We start from the raw sequence: 16,109 nt of genomic DNA on the forward strand, positions 1-16,109 counted from the left end.
TGGGGAGCACGGGGCGGGGTGGGCTGGGATTGGAGAGATAGACAGAAAACTGTACTTGAAAAATAACTAAATAAAATTTTTTTTAAATGTAGGTGATTAGAAGGTTTTTGGAATTATAGCTTATATAGCAAGTGCATTATTAATAAAATGCTATTTGTTTTACTTATTTCTTCCTGAATTTATAGGGCTTGGAAGTGTTTTGCACAGAAGATGATCTGTGTTCGGACATCTACCTAAAGTTCTATGACCCTCAAGATAGAGATGACCTCTATTTTTATATCGCCACATATCTAGGTTTGGTGCTCACCTTTCATTGTATCTATTCATGGGAAGGCAGTCCAGCTCCTAAGTAACTGGGATAGGAAATAAGAGAAGAAAAAAGAAAAATGTTATATCTAGAATCACCTCTGTGTTTCTACTTACTTCATATTTTGTTATTAGTAACTATAGTTTTTAAGATAGCATTTTAAAAACTAGGGGAACAATAAATGAATTTTGGTAATAGTTCACTTCAATTGTGCATTTTAAAACTCTTGATAAACATATGTATTTATTTTTTACCTTAGCAACATACAAGTTGGATGGATTATGAGGACTCCACATGATTATTTTTATGTCCAATCATAACTTGTATTAGTTTATGAAAACCAAGGTTCAGTTTCTTAATGTGAGACACTGAGTTAGCCAGTCATTTGTGATCATTAACTGTGGTCTTAATTGTGAAGCTAGAAAAAAAAATGCAAAGGAACACTTGAACCTCTTGGCTCAGACTAATACCCATGGGACTGCATTTGTTTTTAATTAATGTTTCCTCAGTCTTTCATGTGAATTTGCCTACCTTTATTAGGAAGAACACTTGTATTTTTCTTTTCAAACATAAATATATTAAGTTTTGATGGCTGAATGATTTAATTCTCGTTTACAAATTTGCCAGATGACTGGAATAGAATGATTTTTAAAATTAGATTTTGGGACTATACTAATACCATCTTAATTTTATTTGCTGTTCTAGTGTGCAGTGAAGATATATAGTGTGCATTTATGAGATATATAGTGAAATACTCCCTTAGGAATGAAATTTTGTCTCTTAGGAATGAAATTTATTTTCAGTAAGCTATTGAGAATAGTTTATTTTCAGTAAGGAATATATGGTACTTTACAGTACGATTCGAGTTTTGGTGTTTTTCTTCTCACACTGAGCTAGCTATTCAGTTTTGCGTACGGCCCAAGTCAGCTCAGGTCTGGTCCCCGCAGAGCACCACGTCGCGGAGCGCACGGCCGAGAGCTACACGCTGCAGTGGCAGCGGGGCCACCTCTCCAACTACCAGTACCTGCTGCACCTCAACAACCTGGCCGACCGCAGCTGCAGCGACCTGTCCCAGTACCCCGTGTTCCCCTGGGTGCTGCACGACTTCTCCAGTGCAGAGCTGGGTGAGTGACCCGGGCTAAGTTTCTAAAGGGCAGGAAAACGTTCTGTTGTACAGTTATGATGTGATCTTCGGACACATTAGAACCCGTGTTGACTTTATTCGTAAAAATTGCAATTTTCATTTCAAGACACTGGGTAAGTGTTGCAAAAATTATGTGTTTTGTATGCTTTTCTACACTGCCTCTTAATTTTTTTTTTAATCCAGACAAAGTTCTCACATATACTTCTTAAAGACATAGCCGGATGATATGCATATAATTTTAAGCTCTATTATCATTACTATCCAGAAGTACCAAGTTTTGAAACACTGTAATTTCTCACTTTGAAAATTGTCTCAGATTATCCTGTTTTTAAATGTATGTTAAAAATGTGATTACGAAACTAATAACTATTCACTATAGGACATTGAGAATGAGCTGAAATATTTTAAAAAGTAAATAAGGAGATAAAAATCATAAAAATTACATTACTGAGAGGTAACCATTTTTAATTTTGTGTTATAAATACTTCTCTCAAATTATTTTAACAAAAAATAGTGATTGTACTGTGACTTTATTTTGTAATTTTAAATTATATATTGTGAGCCATAAATTACTTTTGACAGTTCACTTATTGAACCCTTGTACTTGAAAGAGATAACAGATTTTTTAGGAACCTAGTAATTTATTTCTCTGATAATATTTATGTCCCCACTTCTCAAATTATGCTATTATTACAGAATAATATATTCACTCTAATTCCAACTTAAAACACAAATCTTAATAGAAGAAAAATGACTTTTAAAATATGTGGGTTCCTTTGTTTTACTTGGAGTATATTTTTTTTGTCAGTAGGACTTTTAAAAAAATCAGTATTCTTGGTGTTTTCAAATTATTCTTCAATGTCTACTGCTAAATTAAAACTCAGAAGTTCTCATGTTTACAGCTGTATAAATGTCAGAAATACTATAATTCTAATGGATCTGTCTCAGTTTTTCAAAAATTATTTTGTGGGAATAAATGTGTGCATGTGAATCAGTTCAGGGAGGTGATGTTATTAAGTGTAAGCTTGCTTGCTTTATTTATTCTACTTAATTAATTTTTAAAATGTATTTGTTTATACAGATTTGTCAAACCCGGAAACCTTCCGGGACCTTAGTAAGCCAGTTGGAGCCCTAAATAAGGAGCGGCTACAGAGACTACTGGTACGTGCTGTAAGGATGCTTGGTCTGTAAGGCAATTCCTAAGTAAGCCATGCCTGTGTTTTTATAGTAAGTGGAACTCATTTAATCAAGATTTACGGGAAAATAGGTCCAGAGTGATCATACTGCTTTTTCTTACTCCCCTCCCCCTCTGCCTATTGCCTTGCCTTGTGAATTTAGCTGTTCACCATTTGCAGTTTTGCCTACAATTCAGGAAGTAGGAAGCTGATCTGATTTATATGAGCTTACTAACTTATTTTCACCAAGGTGCTCTCTGGTAAATTGCAACAGAGACTAAAATCCCTATTTCAGTCTAGCCCCAACATTGTTACCACTGTGCCAAGAAAACCAAATTCTTAACACGGGAATGGCATGTTTATTCACAGATTTCCCCCCTTCTTTTTATCTTTCCTTTTTCTTATTTGAGAAAGAAATTAAGGAGTATAATGTATGCATGCCATGATTTCTTTTAGGCTTTTACTACTTAAATCAGTGGTTCTGTTTAAGTCAGGTATTTTCATGCTGACGCTTAATGGTGTTTGTTTCCCGAATATTGTAGACACGCTACCAGGAGATGCCAGAACCAAAATTCATGTACGGCAGTCACTACTCCTCCCCGGGTTATGTGCTGTTTTATCTCGTTAGGATTGGTAAGGTTCTTTATCATTACCCAAGTCGGTGTTACTTCATGTGGATTCTTCAGTGAACCTGTATCTCAAAGCTCTGATTTTTTTCCCCTCTAGCACCAGAGCATATGCTGTGCCTACAGAATGGAAGATTTGATAATGCAGATAGAATGTTCAACAGGTTTGACATAAATGCCTTACCTACCATTTTTTAAACTTTCTAATTATATGTGCACAGCATGTTTGTTTCAAAGAACCTGTTGTCACCAAAAATGTAAAGATATGCAAAAAAAAAATCACTAATTGTTATATCCATTCCTTTCGGGCTTTTTCTGTTTGCGTGTATGTATAAATGTGAGAACATATTTTAAATTCAGTTTTTTTGGTTCTCCCTTTTTTAGCCTCATATTAGAAATTGAAGTTTTTCTGTATTATTGGATGTTTTTAAAAACAGTGTATTTTTTAAATTATTGTACCACAACCTAATGTCTGACAAAATACATTTGTTATTTCTCCATTGTTGAACATTTAGACTGTTTCTAATATTTCATTTTTCGAAATAATTCTTTTAAAAAATATATTCTACTGATTATGCTATTATAATTATCCCACTTGTTTTTCCCCTTTACCCACCTCCACCCTGCACCCCCTCTCCCACCAGCATTCTGCCCACCTTGGTGCATATCCATAGGTCATACATACAAGTTCTTTGGCCTCTCCATTTCCTGTTCTTAGGAACAGGAAATAGGTTACTATTCTTACCTCCCCCTGTCTATTTTGTGCCTACCATTTATACTGCCTATTCCCTGTGTCTCTTTTCCCATCATCACTCCTACCACTCCCCACTGATAACCCTCCATGTGATCTCCATTTCTCTGATTCTGTTCCTGCTCTAATTGTTCGTTTAGTTTTTGGAGTCTTTTTGGGTTCAGTTGTTGATAGTTATGAGTTTGTTATCATTTTATTCTTCATATTTCTGATGATCTTTTTCTTAGATAGGTCCCTTTAACATTTCATATAATAAGGGCTTGGTGACAATGAACTTCTTTAACTTGACCTTATCTAGGAAGCACTTTATCTGTGCTTCCATTCTTAATGATAGTTTTGCTGGATAGAGTAATCTCATATGTAGGTCCTTGCCTTTCATGACTTGGAATACTTCTTTCCAGTCCCTTCTTGCCTGCAAGGGGGCAGGCAAGAAGGGACTGGATATTTCTTTTGAGATATCAGCTTATAGTCTTATGGGAACTCCTTTGTAGGTAACTGTCTCCTTTTCTCTTCCTGCTTTTAAGATTCTCTACTTATCTTTAATCTTGGGTAATGTAATTATGATGTGCCTTGGTGTGTGCTTCCTTGGGTGCACCTTCTTTGGGACTCTCTGAGCTTCCTGCACTTCCTGAAAGTCTATTTCCTTTACCAAATTGGGGAAGTTCTTCTTTATTATTTCTTCAAGTAAGTTTTAAATTTCTTGTTCTTCCTCTTCTCCTCCTGGTACCCCTATGATTTGGATATTAGAACATTTAAAGTTGTCCCAGAGTTCCTAATCCTCTCTTCATTTTTTGAATTCTTGTTTCTTCATTCTGTTCTGCTTGAATATTTATTTCTTCCTTCTGTTCCAAGTCGTTGATTTGAGTCCCAGTTATCTTCGCTTCACTGTTGATTCCCTGTACATTTTCCTTTATTACACTTTTAATAGCCTTCATGTTTTCCCCTATTTTGCGACCATACTCAACCAATCCTGTTAGCATCCTGATTACCAATGTTTTGAACTCTGCATTTGACAGGTTGGCTATCTCTTCATCACTTAGTTCTGTTTTTGAAGCTTTGATCTGTTCTTTCATTTGGGCCATATTTTTTTTTGTCTCCAAAGGCCTGTTACATAGTAAGGGGTAGAGCCTGAGCTGTTCACCAGGGCAGGGCAGCCCATATGTTGCTGCTGTTGGGGAGCTGTATGTGGGGGAGGGGTCCAAGAGGAAACAATGTTGCTTGCTGGGTTCTCTGCCATCTTTCAATCACTTCCCCTGCCACCCACAAACAAATTGAACCCTTTTGGTGCTGGTTCCCGTGTGGGTGGGTGTGTGTACGTTCTAGGACCCTGTGGGTCTCTCCAACGAACTCTCCTGTGAGGCTGGGAGTTTCTGCTGCCACCTCAACCCCCACAGGTTTTTTCAGTGAGAGGTTTTGAGGCTTTATTTGCCTGTATTGGAACCTGTGTTGTGCGGTCTGTCTTGCTCCCCAGTTGTTCCTCCTGGTTTATCCTCAGGCAAATGTGGGACCTCCCGGTCTGCCAGCCACCACCTTGCCACGCATCCTCTGTGCCCAGCTGCCTGTCTCTGCCCCTCCTACTGGTTGGATGAATGTTTCATCTTTAACTCCTTGGTTGTCGGCCTTCCATACATTTAGATTTTCTGGCAGTTCTGGTTATTTTTTGTTTTTAAATTTGTTGTTGTCCTTCTTTTACTTGTGTGAGGAGGCAAAGTATATCTATCTACACCTCCATCTTGGCCAGAAGTCCCTATTTTAAATAATTATGCCATGAATTAAATACAATTCCCTGTGGGTATGTAAATATATAACTTTTTTAAATTATAAAAGTAATGTTTCTTTACGATAAAAATATCAGAAAATATAAAGTAGAAAATAAAGTTCACTTGGCATCTGACCACGCTGAGGTCATATTCATTGTTCATCTTTGTTGTCTATCTTTCCAATCTTTAAAGTTCTATATGTGGTTATTGGTAATTCCTTTTTCAGATGAACTATTAAAATAGTTGTAACTTTTCAGTGCTTAAGCACCTGCCTCCATTGGTCCTTCTATGAGGCAGTGTGTGGGGGGGTGTTCGTGACATGGACTTGGAGGTGGTCCATCTGGGCCATGTTCTGACTCCATGTTCAAGGCAGAGTGAGCCTAGACATGCATATGAATGTTGAGAATTTGAGTTAATGAGAGAAATGAGTTAATATAGATAAAATGTAGAGCAGTACCCTCGGTGCAGAGAAAGCAGTGTGGTTGCTGTGTCTACACCCTAGAATTAAAATCAGTTTAACTTCTTTTTATATATTTAGTATTGCAGAAACTTGGAAAAACTGTTTGGATGGTGCCACAGATTTTAAAGAGGTAAGTGGTTTAAAAAGCTAATGATTCACTGGGCTGGTGGTTTCTAACTGCTTTAAAAAAAGGTTTGTTGTTCTCCCCCCCACCCCCTGGAACTTTCAGTTGATTCCAGAATTTTATGGTGATGATGTCAGCTTCTTAGTCAACAGCCTGAAACTGGACTTGGGGAAGAGACAAGGAGGGCAGCCGGTGGATGACGTGGAACTTCCGCCCTGGGCACAGAGTGAGTCCCGCCGTGAAGGTGTGGCATTGCAGACATTCTCTTTCTGATCGTGCAGTTTCAGGATTAATTATTTACTTGCATAATTCTCTATCTAAATAGGCCATCTCAGTCCTATTCCAAATCAAAAATATTCTTAGTGTATGCTGGAAAAATGTCAACATTTTTTGAGAGACCTAAATGTTGTGAAAATGATTCTTGCTCCACAAAATTAATATTTTATATGAAGGCAAAACTTCGTTAAGAACTATGTGCCTCTGTCCTGTCCTAGAAGCTTTATCTCCATGTGGCTAGATGAAAGAAATGAGAGGAAATGGGTGGACGCTGCCGCATTTTGACCGAATCTAACCCAACAGGCCCCCAGGACTTCCTTCAGAAGAGCAGAGAGGCACTGGAAAGCACCTACGTGTCAGAGCACCTTCATGAGTGGATTGACCTCGTATTTGGCTACAAGCAAAAAGGAAGTGAGGCTGTTGGGGCATATAATGGTGTGTAATAGTCACCGAAGGTTCCTTTAGCCTATGACGAAAACAACACTAACCAAAAATAAATGGCAGGAGGGCAGAGCAGTCAAGGTCATTTCTTCAGCAGGAGGATTTTGTGTCAGTGAACAGTGCCTCCTGGCTCAGTGACCCTGGATTAGATACTGAGTAACAGGAGGAAGGACTTATGCCTAAAGAACATCTATTTCACCATGATCCCAAGGGTTCTTTTTCAAAGTCTTCTCATTTTAGCTTCTGCTCTCTCTATCCCATTAAATAATGTCAATTAAAATTCAATCAGAATGGCCCTGGCCAGTGTGGCTCAGTTGGCCGGAATATTGTCTCGTAAACCGAAAGGTAATGGGTTTGATTCCCAGTCAGGGTACATAACTAGGCTGCAGGTTTGGTCCCAGAACCAGTCTGGAGGGCGTATGAGAGACACTGGTCAGTGTTTCTCTTGCATAGATGTTTCTCTCCCTCTCCCTCCTTTCCCCTCTCTCTGAAGTCAGGGGGCATGTCCTCGGGTGAATATAAAAAAATTATTCAATCAGAGCACGATAGGTCAGGGACCTCAGTGGCTATGAAGGGCCTGAGAGTTTCTTTTTCATTGAGCTGAAAGAAACCAGCAGCAAAGCACCTTCTCATCAGTTTCAGCTCTTCCCTACCTCCAGGTTTCTCAAGGCAGTGGAGTTCAGGCTTGATTTCTCACGCCCGAGGAGAGGGCAGAGTGACTTCTCGGGCAGAAATAATGCTGACTGATAAACACACTGAGATCATTGGTCCTCTTACCTGCCAGTTAGATTTCTGCTAAGCAAAAGAGAGTACTTCAAACTGACATTGACTAAAATTGGATATTATTAGTCCATTTTGCAAAGTGAAAATCAATTTCTTTGAAAAAAAAGTGTAAAGTTGTTACTGGGTTTTTTAAAAATTCTGAGCAGGGTGTGTATTATGACTGAGCAGTACGTCTTTCATGGTGTTTTACGTCTCTTTTCAGTATTTCATCCCCTGACCTATGAAGGAGGTGTGGACCTGAACAGGTACTTACGTCTATAAGGAACTTCTCTTTGAGTTACACAATACCTCTTTAACTAAATGATTAATGCACTTATTTACTAATATTGAAGTATGGAAAGTTCACAACTAAGTATGTCTTGCCATTACTATTTTGTGAGTTACTGAGCCTCAGAAAGTTTTCAAAAAATCTGTGGTAAGATCTGGACAGTGCTGTTGTTGGTATTTGAAGGTTAGTCTCTCTGCTGTTGATCAGTGTTATTTGACATGTGTGCTTTTGAGAAACTTGAACCTGTGGCTCACTGCATTATTATGTGTGTTCTGTCCTAAAGCATTGAAGACCCTGATGAGAAAGTGGCCATGCTAACCCAAATCTTGGAATTTGGGCAGACACCGAAACAGCTCTTTGTGACACCACATCCTCGGAGGATCACTCCCAAGCTTAAAAGTTTGTCCCAAACCTCCAGTTATAATGCTTCCGCAGCAGATTCTCCAGGTAAATTTGCAAAGAGAAGACGTGTGAGCACCTCTTGTTTCTCTTTGACAAAGATGTTTCTGACGATTCCAAAAAGGAGATGAAACAGGAACCTTTGTGCTGCTTAGGGGTTGTTTTACCATTTGATTGGGGTTCTCCTAGAAAAAAATAGTTTTTGTTCTTATTTTGTTCATTTGTAACTGTGAACTTTAAGGGAAATCAAGTTACTGTTCTTTCCTGGTAATTTGAAATCCGGTGGTATTTTTATTGTTAATGTTATGCTTCTGTTTCTTTTCTGTGCTTTTCCAAGCTGGTGTTTGATTGGCAGCCAGTCCCTTGTTACTGGCAAGGTGACCAACATCCTGGCCTGGCTGTTCTCACAGTCACCTCTGCCCTGCTCGTCCCCCAATTCCTTCCCCCATCTCCATCCAGCTCCCCTCTCCCCTCCCCAGCCTATAGATCTTCCATTCAATTCTGTTTCCCGTACTTGACTGTATCTCCTTATTCAACCATTTGACAGACATTTACCAATTACCCATTCTGTGCCAGGCATATGTTAGGTCCTGAAATGGAATTACTGTGTTGTCACATCTAGTATTTGGGAAGGGTGGAATGTATCCACACCTCCAGCCAGTTATCTGTGTTTTACGTTTCACATAAGACGGCCTCCAACCTACAGGCTCTTAGGAGTTGGACACTGTGTGGAACTTGGAGAGTAGTTTTCGTATCTCCAGTTCTGCTGTCTGTCCCAGGCACATTCAGACTTCTTAGGCACACGTGGCTGAGTGTGCTCTCAAGTGTGGAAGGGGAGCTCACCAGAGTCACATGACCCAGGGCTGGCTGGCAGTACTTCTCTAAAAGATAACCCCACAGGGTTAAGTCATAAAGACCACAGGATTATCTCGTGATGCCTCTTAAACCCGTATTTTGCTTGCTCACTGGCCCTGTACCACTGTCTTGTGATTATTTTAAAGGGTAATCGTTCCAGCCTTTCTTAAAACAGAAGTGAAGGGATTACTTAGCTAGTCCTGTCCAAGGGTACTTGGGGTAATTGTCTTCATCTCTGCTTCCTCCCCCACAAAGCCAAAGCAAAACTGCAGCATTCTTAGGGAAACAGCCAGCATTGGCACAGATTGCTGACAAGGAAGTGGTTCTTCAGGCTTGTATTTCCTCAAGTTCTTAATTTAGGGGCCAAGTGAAGACTTTGGAAATGTTGATATAAGTATAAAAATGTTCTGATATTTAAATATACTTTTTAATCATTCTCCAAATTGTTAGGGTGGTCGGTGACACGGGCTGTGAAAGAATTCACAGAGAAGAAAGTGTAGAGAATGAAGTTTGTATTCACTCTCCGAGAAAGGACCAGGGGCAGGATGTGCAGAGATGCGCCAGCACTGAGGGGTGGGGGCTTTTACTGGATTAGAAAAGGGTGGGGCTGCTGCTCTGTGGCCCTGAGCAGCGGGGGCTGCCTGTGTTCCCGTGTTACCTCCTGCCTGTGGCTGTAGAGAGCGGTTAGTTCTTGCTTCCAGTAATTTCCACAGAGCAAATGGTTCTGGCTTTCCCCTTTCACAGACGATTTTTATTTTATTTAGATTATGTACCTTATTGTTTTTGGAGCTCTCTGAGAAGCACATTTCAAAGCTGTTATATTTTGGTGGGATATTTTCTGGGTTTTTTGGTTGTTTGATTTTAATAGGAAATATTGTGACCCTGATGCTTGTTGTCTGATGCTTGTTAGTACTTTAGTTGACTCACTTAGCGATAATTTAATGTAGTCTCTCCAGGCGAAGAGTCCTTTGAAGACCTGACTGAGGAAAGCAAAACACTGGCCTGGAATAACATCGCAAAACTGCAGTTACACGAGCAATATAAAATCCACAAAGAGTAAGGCTGTGTCTGTGCTGCCCTTGTAGAAGCTGGGGTCTCCGCCTGGCGTGACGTCGTTTTAAGCTGGGCCAAGGGGGAAGTTCTTTTTCAGTGTCATCTTGATTGTTTTTTATCTCCCCAGAATGTCCACAGTGATCAGCACGCTGAGGTCAATGTGGCAAAGGAATTTGGGGCATAAAACGGAGTTGTGCCGGCCTACAATGTTGTCATTTCTATAGTCAGTCATCTTAGAATTTTAAAAACATACCTGTACTTGCAGGACTTTGAGCTTGGACCTAGAGAGGTTATGTGTTCCCTGGCCTCTGCTATTAAGGATATTTTTATAAAAAATAAAAATATTTTGATAGAAAGACTGGAGGAGCCCTGGTCACCTGATCGTCCTGCTTCAGGTGGGGAAATGCAGCCCCGAGACGAGGCGAGGTGTCCTGCTGCACAGCCACAGACATCCTGTCTGACATTTTGACTTTGCGTACGCCGACACTGCATACGCTGTGGGCCGTGGGTGAAACAGAACGTGCCAGTCTGCTTTAGATCGGTGGTTTACAGTCAGAGCATGGCTCGGCAAAGAATACATAGTTTCTCCTTATTCGTTGTGACAGTGCCCTTTCTTCTCTCAAATTCTCTGGCACATAGAAAGGGGCCTTGTAATGCAGGGCAGTGAAGACATGAGTGAAACTTTAACAGGTCATGCTGGAACCACTCAGTGGTGTCATCATTGCCCAGGGCTAGGTGAACTCAACACACTAATGACGCAGGTGAAGTGATTGTAAAGAAGAGTTTCAGTCATTCGGGTGACAGTCAAATAAAGGGGAATTGAAGGAGAAGCATTAGTAGTTTTCCAGTTGTCAGCAATGTATTAAACTTCAAATGGGGCAGCCAGGGAAGTGAGAGTGGGGATATTTTCTGGGCACAGGTATGGCCAGCAGAGAATTAGGAGCCGCCAGCTGTGACCTGGTAATGGCAGGTGTCGTGTGGGACAGATCCAGCAGGCGGGCTGTGAAGAAAACAGTTACAAAAAGTTGCTAAAATTAAATCGAGGCCTTGAAAGAGGCCAGTGTTCTAGTGCAGGATTGGTGGTGATTCTTAAAACTTCGTTTTTAAACAGGGCGGTTACCGGAATAGCGGTCTCTTGCAATGGATCATCCGTCTTCACCACCTCACAAGGTATGTTTTTCCACCTGAGAAATGGCTTTCCTAGAGTCACAGTGTCCATGTTTCTTCACTCTCAGTCAAGGACTGCACTTGCATCTGCTGCCCCCACATAAAATAAATGTTGAGCAATTATTTTGTGGTATATCACATACAATGTTATTGTGGTTTGCCAAAAGCAATTATGAAAAATGCCTATTGCTGAGGTGGTTTCCCAAAATTTAAGGGGAAAGCCTGAAAGAGTTTCTTTCCCACCTTCTTGCTTGGGAGGAGCCTTTCCCAACAGCGCTGGAGGCACATCTGACTTCCGGTGGGTGGGCCAGGGCCGAGAGCGGGAAGGAGGGCTGGAGCCGCCCCGTCAGACGGACCCAGGGCATCGCGGGGCCTGGGTGTGCACGTTTTCACGTGGAAATGACGATGTGCTGTTACGGTTTTCATTTTTGTCACCCAGTATATATTCAGGGTGTTCGCTGTAGCATTTAGCTTGAAATCTAATTCCTATGTCACTAATGTGCTTTTGCATTATCAAAATTATGAAAAACCCTGCAGTGGCTTGTTGATATGACTTGGAACAATTATATTTGAATGACACAGTAGAATTTAACTATTTTGATCTCTAAAAGGGACCAAGCATAAAGCATCTCCCGCTGTACACAACACTGCTTTCCCTGGTGTCTGTACGGCATATACTTAGTTAAACCACCTGTTGCCCCATCGTGTTCAAAGCCTGGTAACAGGCGCTCCCGAAGGTGTGGAGATGAAAAGAAGAATGTGTTAGCGACCCTGCTTAGGTTTTAGACAGCTGATTCTGGCAAAGTTAGCAGCCGACTGTTTTGAGTGTATTTATTCAGTGTTTATCATATGCAATTATATTTTTCATCCATTAAGTTAAGAAATAATGCTATCCAACTCAGCACCTCCGGGGGGAAATCAGTTACTGCTGTCAGACTCCGTAATCATGGTTTATTATCTGTAGCATGTCATTCCTTTCTCTTTCAAATGCAGTCTCAGATTTCATAACACAGAATTTCCCACAAAGCCTAGAAAATGACTCTGCTGTAGACCAAGGGAAGTGACTGTGCAGGACACACACTGGGCCGGGGCCGCTGACCCGCTGCCCTGGGAGAGGACGGCAGTCCGCGTCTTCCCGGGACTCCTGCCTGCCGAGTTTGCCACGGTCACGCAGACAGAAGGCTTCTCCTTAGGCAAAGCCCGCGTTCTTAGCTGGAGCGGCCTGACGTGGTTCATTAACTCCTTCAGCTTGTTGTACTTGTGTGACCTTGTAAATCGTGAGCATCAAGGGTGTAAACCTCTGAGGCTTATTATTATATTGCTTCTTTGTGAATTTGCCAAATAAAGGAGAGAGAGATTTCCTTTTCCTTAAGTGACAAGCTGTTACATTTTTGTTTCTTCCAACTCTTAGCAGTTCATATCACGGATTTGCACGTATCCTGATAACTATCATAAAGTTGCATTTCTTCCTCAGATGTGCCATGTATGTTATGTATGTGGGCATGACAGGAACCTGTCACAAATGAGACTAGCTCTTCAGTACCTGTGACATGATCACCTCTGGTATGGGGTGGGAACCTTTGATTTCAAGAAAAGCATCATGACATATACCAGGCTGGCCTATGGTTTTCCAGAGGTTGCCCCAAATTAATAAGCTTAAGCAGGCTTTGTAGTGAATACTGAGAATTGCCTAATAAAAAGGTCATTCTTTGGAATCAAAAGCAAGGTTGGGAAGAATGTCAGAGTGATTTATACCCTCAGGGAGATGTTTGGTGATATTGTATTCATTCTTCTGTTTTTGTTTTCAAGCCAAATCCGGGAAAATGTTATATTTAAATTCATGTTTATAAAGACTCAAGACTTCTGTGTGTTGGTGTTGCAATAATTAAATTGAAATATTAAATTTTACTATACAAAAGAATTATTTAAAACTCATCTGACCTTTATTTATCATGTTGTATGTTTGGAAATGTTACATATTTCAGATATGGGATATTTGGAGCATATCGTAATTTGCAAGTCTTGGTTTTTTTAAGGGGTTTGGGTACACTTCTAAAACTTCTGTCAGGCAGGGAAATTAAAAGCTTGGACATTATAATTCCAACTTTATTATTCTTTAGAAAGTTACTGATTCTCTTCCATAAATGCTAATTCTGTAGAGTTATCACACCAAAATTGGTCTCTTGGTTAAAAAAAAAACCTTTATATTGACACAATTTCTTAAAAATATTTAACTTGCTATTTTGCTCCTCTCATTTTTTAAGGTTTACTTCTTCATGTACTTATTTATTTAGTTTTTATTTAATTACCTTCAGAGAGAGGGGGCGGAAGGGAGAAAGAGAGGGAGGGAAACATCAGGTGGGTGAAAGATACGTGGATCGATTGCATCTCACAAACCTCTAACCGGGCACCTGGCCCGCAACCCAGGCATGCACCCTGACTGGGAATCGAACCAGCAACCTTTTGGTCTTCAGGCCGGCACTCAATCCACTGGCCACACCAACCGGGGCTGTTGGACTCCTCGTCTTTAACTTTACCTCATATCAGTTATTAATGCTTAACCCTGTGTCCACTCATGCTGAAATGTCGGCTGTGTCTGTATTGGGATTTAAACCGATTTCCTTGCCAGGGAGTTAACAGATCCCAGCATCTTGCTGTTGGAGGAGGAGTTGGGCCACCCGGCCCCATTCGCCACCCGGTGCGTTCAGGGGCGCGCCACCTGCGACCTTCTCTGTCGTCTCCATCATTCTCACACAGTTGCCTTCTCGTTGTTAAATTAGATTCCACCCTGAAGATGTTTTCTAAAGAATCCAAAACGCTACAGAGAAGTATATCATTTTCAAATATGGTGAGTGCATTTTAATTTTAAGTCAGTGTCATGATAATATAGACGCACATATCATGACATTTTGTTTCTCTCAGAACAGTTGGGTTTATTCCTGTGTGGTATTGACAGAATGCCTTAGTTAGATTATTTCTAAATTCAAGTTAAAATTTTTTCAAGTTGCCTCATTCTCATAATGAGATTTCATTTGTAGCCTAAAAAACTTGAACTGCTGCTACCCAGTAGGGTTCTCCTTAATAAATCCTTCCTCCTTGGAATTTTCAGACTAAATGTATGTATGCTACTTAAGTAACTTACACATTTCTGAGTTGGTGGGATACCCAATACTAGAAAACCAGTGATTCTGAAAAAGCACATTTTCTTGTTAATGTAATTCACCTAAAAGATTCTGAAACTCCCTAAAGAATTTTGGAAGTTTTCCTTACCCGCATTAATCTGTAACCCTGAGACTGTGCCTGCATTCTTGAGGATAATCCCCAGCCCCTCCTCCCGCACGGTTTTCTCCAGTGTCCCTGGCAGTTCCCCCCGCCCAGGGACGTGAGAGACCCTCCCACAGCCCCGAACACAGTCAGGCCAGACCCTCGCGCACTGGACACAACTTTGACTTTCCTACACTTGGGAGGAACCAAGGCGTCTGGAATTAGCTGCCAGTTGGGAAAAAAGCTTTGTAAATATCAGAAGGCTGACAAAAACAGAATATGAACATTAATTTGGGCAATCTTATAAGATAGTTTTACCACATTAGGGACTAACTATTGTAAATTATTAATGTTGAATCATTTGTGTTTCAGGCCCTATCATCTTGTTTACTTTTACCAGGAGACGCCACTGTCATAAGTTCTTCATGGGACAATAACATGTATGTACCTGTGCACGCTTCTTTGTACTCATACATGCATCGCGCCCCCTCTGGACCCAGAGCAGTGAGGACAGAATCTCCCATTGCCAGGACACTGGGCAGTGTTTGGGAGGAAAATAAAAAGGAACAAGTGTTAGATGAGGATATTTCTGTTGGATTTGAATGTGGTTATTTGAATCTAATGATTTCTCCAGTTGAACCCTGTGTTTCTCTATAGTTTAAATTGAGGTGAAAGCAAAGATGAGCCAGACCTGGAAATTTCTAGTTTCAAATTAAAATTTTCAGGTTTTTTGGTTTGATAACATGAGAACAAGTAATTTGTAATTCTAATGGGCCTCAGTAAGTTTCTTGAATATGTATTTAAGAGTCTTACAATTAAGCTGAATGCTGTTTTAATAGTTCTCATTATCTTTTATGTTAGTTATTTTTATTCCATAGCATTCGGAAGATGCCAAGACACATTAATGGGACATGACGATGCTGTCAGTGAGATCTGTTGGCATGACAACAGGCTGTACTCTGCATCGTGGGATTCTACAGTGAAGGTTTATGTGATATTTCTGTCTTATGTTGTATAGTAAAAATACTGTAAACCATTTAACTACCTGTTAACATGTGCAATCCCTGATTTTCACAAAGCATGTGATATATAAGAATATGGAATATTACTGCTTTTTAAATGTGTACACTTCTTAGTATGATAGGAATTTTTCATGATTTTCCCACTGTGTGTTCAACTGGGGGTGGAATGGTCCAGTATTTGTTAGACAGCGGAGTTATGGAGAAATAGCCCCTTTCATCTAACACAGTCGAAAC

At 40.4% G+C, this 16,109-nt stretch overlaps 1 protein-coding gene across 5 annotated transcripts in view; it reads left to right on the forward strand.

Annotated features, from left to right (window-relative positions):
* Nucleotides 1-16,109, forward strand: part of NSMAF (neutral sphingomyelinase activation associated factor) — a 58,186-nt gene that overhangs the window by 37,368 nt on the left and 4,709 nt on the right. For all 5 annotated transcript variants that reach the window (XM_037167563.2, XM_037167544.2, XM_037167554.2 and 2 more), the window contains 15 exons: nucleotides 186-294; nucleotides 1,255-1,431; nucleotides 2,533-2,612; nucleotides 3,169-3,259; nucleotides 3,353-3,416; nucleotides 6,302-6,353; nucleotides 6,453-6,573; nucleotides 6,927-7,058; nucleotides 8,050-8,092; nucleotides 8,399-8,562; nucleotides 10,317-10,425; nucleotides 11,534-11,592; nucleotides 14,370-14,437; nucleotides 15,226-15,293; nucleotides 15,715-15,838. In XM_037167563.2, coding sequence (XP_037023458.2) covers nucleotides 186-294; nucleotides 1,255-1,431; nucleotides 2,533-2,612; nucleotides 3,169-3,259; nucleotides 3,353-3,416; nucleotides 6,302-6,353; nucleotides 6,453-6,573; nucleotides 6,927-7,058; nucleotides 8,050-8,092; nucleotides 8,399-8,562; nucleotides 10,317-10,425; nucleotides 11,534-11,592; nucleotides 14,370-14,437; nucleotides 15,226-15,293; nucleotides 15,715-15,838 — 1,461 coding nt within the window. The remainder of the gene's footprint in view (nucleotides 1-185; nucleotides 295-1,254; nucleotides 1,432-2,532; nucleotides 2,613-3,168; nucleotides 3,260-3,352; nucleotides 3,417-6,301; nucleotides 6,354-6,452; nucleotides 6,574-6,926; nucleotides 7,059-8,049; nucleotides 8,093-8,398; nucleotides 8,563-10,316; nucleotides 10,426-11,533; nucleotides 11,593-14,369; nucleotides 14,438-15,225; nucleotides 15,294-15,714; nucleotides 15,839-16,109) is intronic.

This window comes from Artibeus jamaicensis, unplaced genomic scaffold (genome assembly GCF_021234435.1).
Source record: "Artibeus jamaicensis isolate MK-2021 breed Jamaican fruit bat unplaced genomic scaffold, CSHL_Jam_final scaffold_916, whole genome shotgun sequence".
Lineage (NCBI taxonomy): Eukaryota > Metazoa > Chordata > Mammalia > Chiroptera > Phyllostomidae > Artibeus > Artibeus jamaicensis.